The sequence below is a fragment of the Protobothrops mucrosquamatus genome, unplaced genomic scaffold, assembly GCF_001527695.2.
Source record: "Protobothrops mucrosquamatus isolate PMUCROS unplaced genomic scaffold, P.Mucros_1.0 scaffold1931, whole genome shotgun sequence".
Taxonomy (NCBI): Eukaryota; Metazoa; Chordata; class Lepidosauria; order Squamata; family Viperidae; genus Protobothrops; species Protobothrops mucrosquamatus.
The window spans coordinates 113,918-115,192 of record NW_015388052.1 but is presented as its reverse complement, the minus strand read 5'-3'; the positions used below and the strand labels follow the sequence as shown (position 1 = coordinate 115,192).

The 1,275-nt window shown below is 45.7% G+C and overlaps 1 protein-coding gene across 1 annotated transcript in view; it reads left to right on the top strand.

Moving 5' to 3' along the window:
• LOC107294390 (cytochrome P450 2C31-like) overlaps positions 1 to 1,275 on the top strand; it is a 28,984-nt gene that overhangs the window by 7,611 nt on the left and 20,098 nt on the right. Inside the window, exons 3-4 of the mRNA XM_015823622.2 lie at positions 166 to 315; positions 1,030 to 1,259. Of these exons, the coding sequence (XP_015679108.2) occupies positions 166 to 315; positions 1,030 to 1,259 (380 nt within the window). The remainder of the gene's footprint in view (positions 1 to 165; positions 316 to 1,029; positions 1,260 to 1,275) is intronic.

Below are 1,275 nucleotides of genomic sequence, written 5' to 3'. Positions count from 1 at the left end.
CAGCAGCTGCTTCGAGATGCTGACTCGAGTATAAGCCGAGGGGGGCATTTTTCAGCCCCAAAAATGGGCTGAAAAACTCGGCTTATACTCGAGTATATACGGTATATATATATTTAACACAAACGTAATCAGGAATCATTTATCATTGTCTGCTGATGCCTTCAGGAATTATTATTTCCAATGGCCACATCTGGAAACAGCAGAGACACATCGGCATCACTTCTCTGCGGAAGTTGGGCCTGGGGAAGAAGAGCATTGAGCATCAGATAGAAGACGCAGCTCAGACATTGGTGGACATCTTTAGACAAACAAAAGGTATGCAGTTTGGGGTAATGACTCAAGTCCCCCTCTGCCAAAATCTTTTCCTTTCTGAGTATTTTAAATAAAAATAGATGTATTCAATTTATATTTTCTTTCTTCCTTCCTTCCTTCCTTCCTTCCTTCCTTCCTTCCTTCCTTCCTTCCTTCCTTTTCTTTTTAAAAAGACAGTTTCCATTTCTCTTCCTTTATTCCCTGCCAGTCTTCCAAGTTGATTAGACAAGGGACATGACAAGTGAACTAATTCTACTTTATTGTAAGGTTGCATTAACAAAATCTTGCAAGTTTGAAAGTACAAATCCCCCCACGGTTTCTTTTAATTGTCTGATAAGTTAAGTGGGATCCTTTTGAAATTTCTTTTTCTGCTCATTACTGATTACTCCCCCTTTTTTTCTAACCATATCCTATGCTGCATCTCTTTGCCTATCCGTTTTCCAAGGTTATTCTCACATTCCATTAGATCACCTTAGAAGTCCTGTTCTTTAGTATCTAGGTGTAGATTTAGCTGTCCTAAATCTCACATATGAGCCAGCAGTGTGCTGCAGCTGGCAGAAAGGCCAATACACTCCTAGGCTGCATCAACAGAGGGATAGCGTCAAGACAATGAGAAGTGAAAAAAGGGCTTTACACCATGCTAGTGAGACCACACTTGGAATACTGCATCCAGTATTGGTCACCATGATACAAAAAATATGTTGAGACCCTGGAAAGTGTGCAGAGAAGATCAACAAAGGCGTTGGAGCCCTGGAGGTGCAGCGGCCGAGTGGCCGAGTGGCGGCCGAGCGGCCCGGAGGATTGGCGGCCAGGCGGTCTTGGCGGCCATGGCAGATTGCGACCTGGCGGCCTGGAGGATCCGGATGCGGCCCGGTGGCCTGGAAAACCTGGCCTGGCCGATGGCCTGGAAGGCCTGGAAGACCTGGAGGCGGCTTGGTGGAGGAAGGGTAGGCCTTTCTGGCT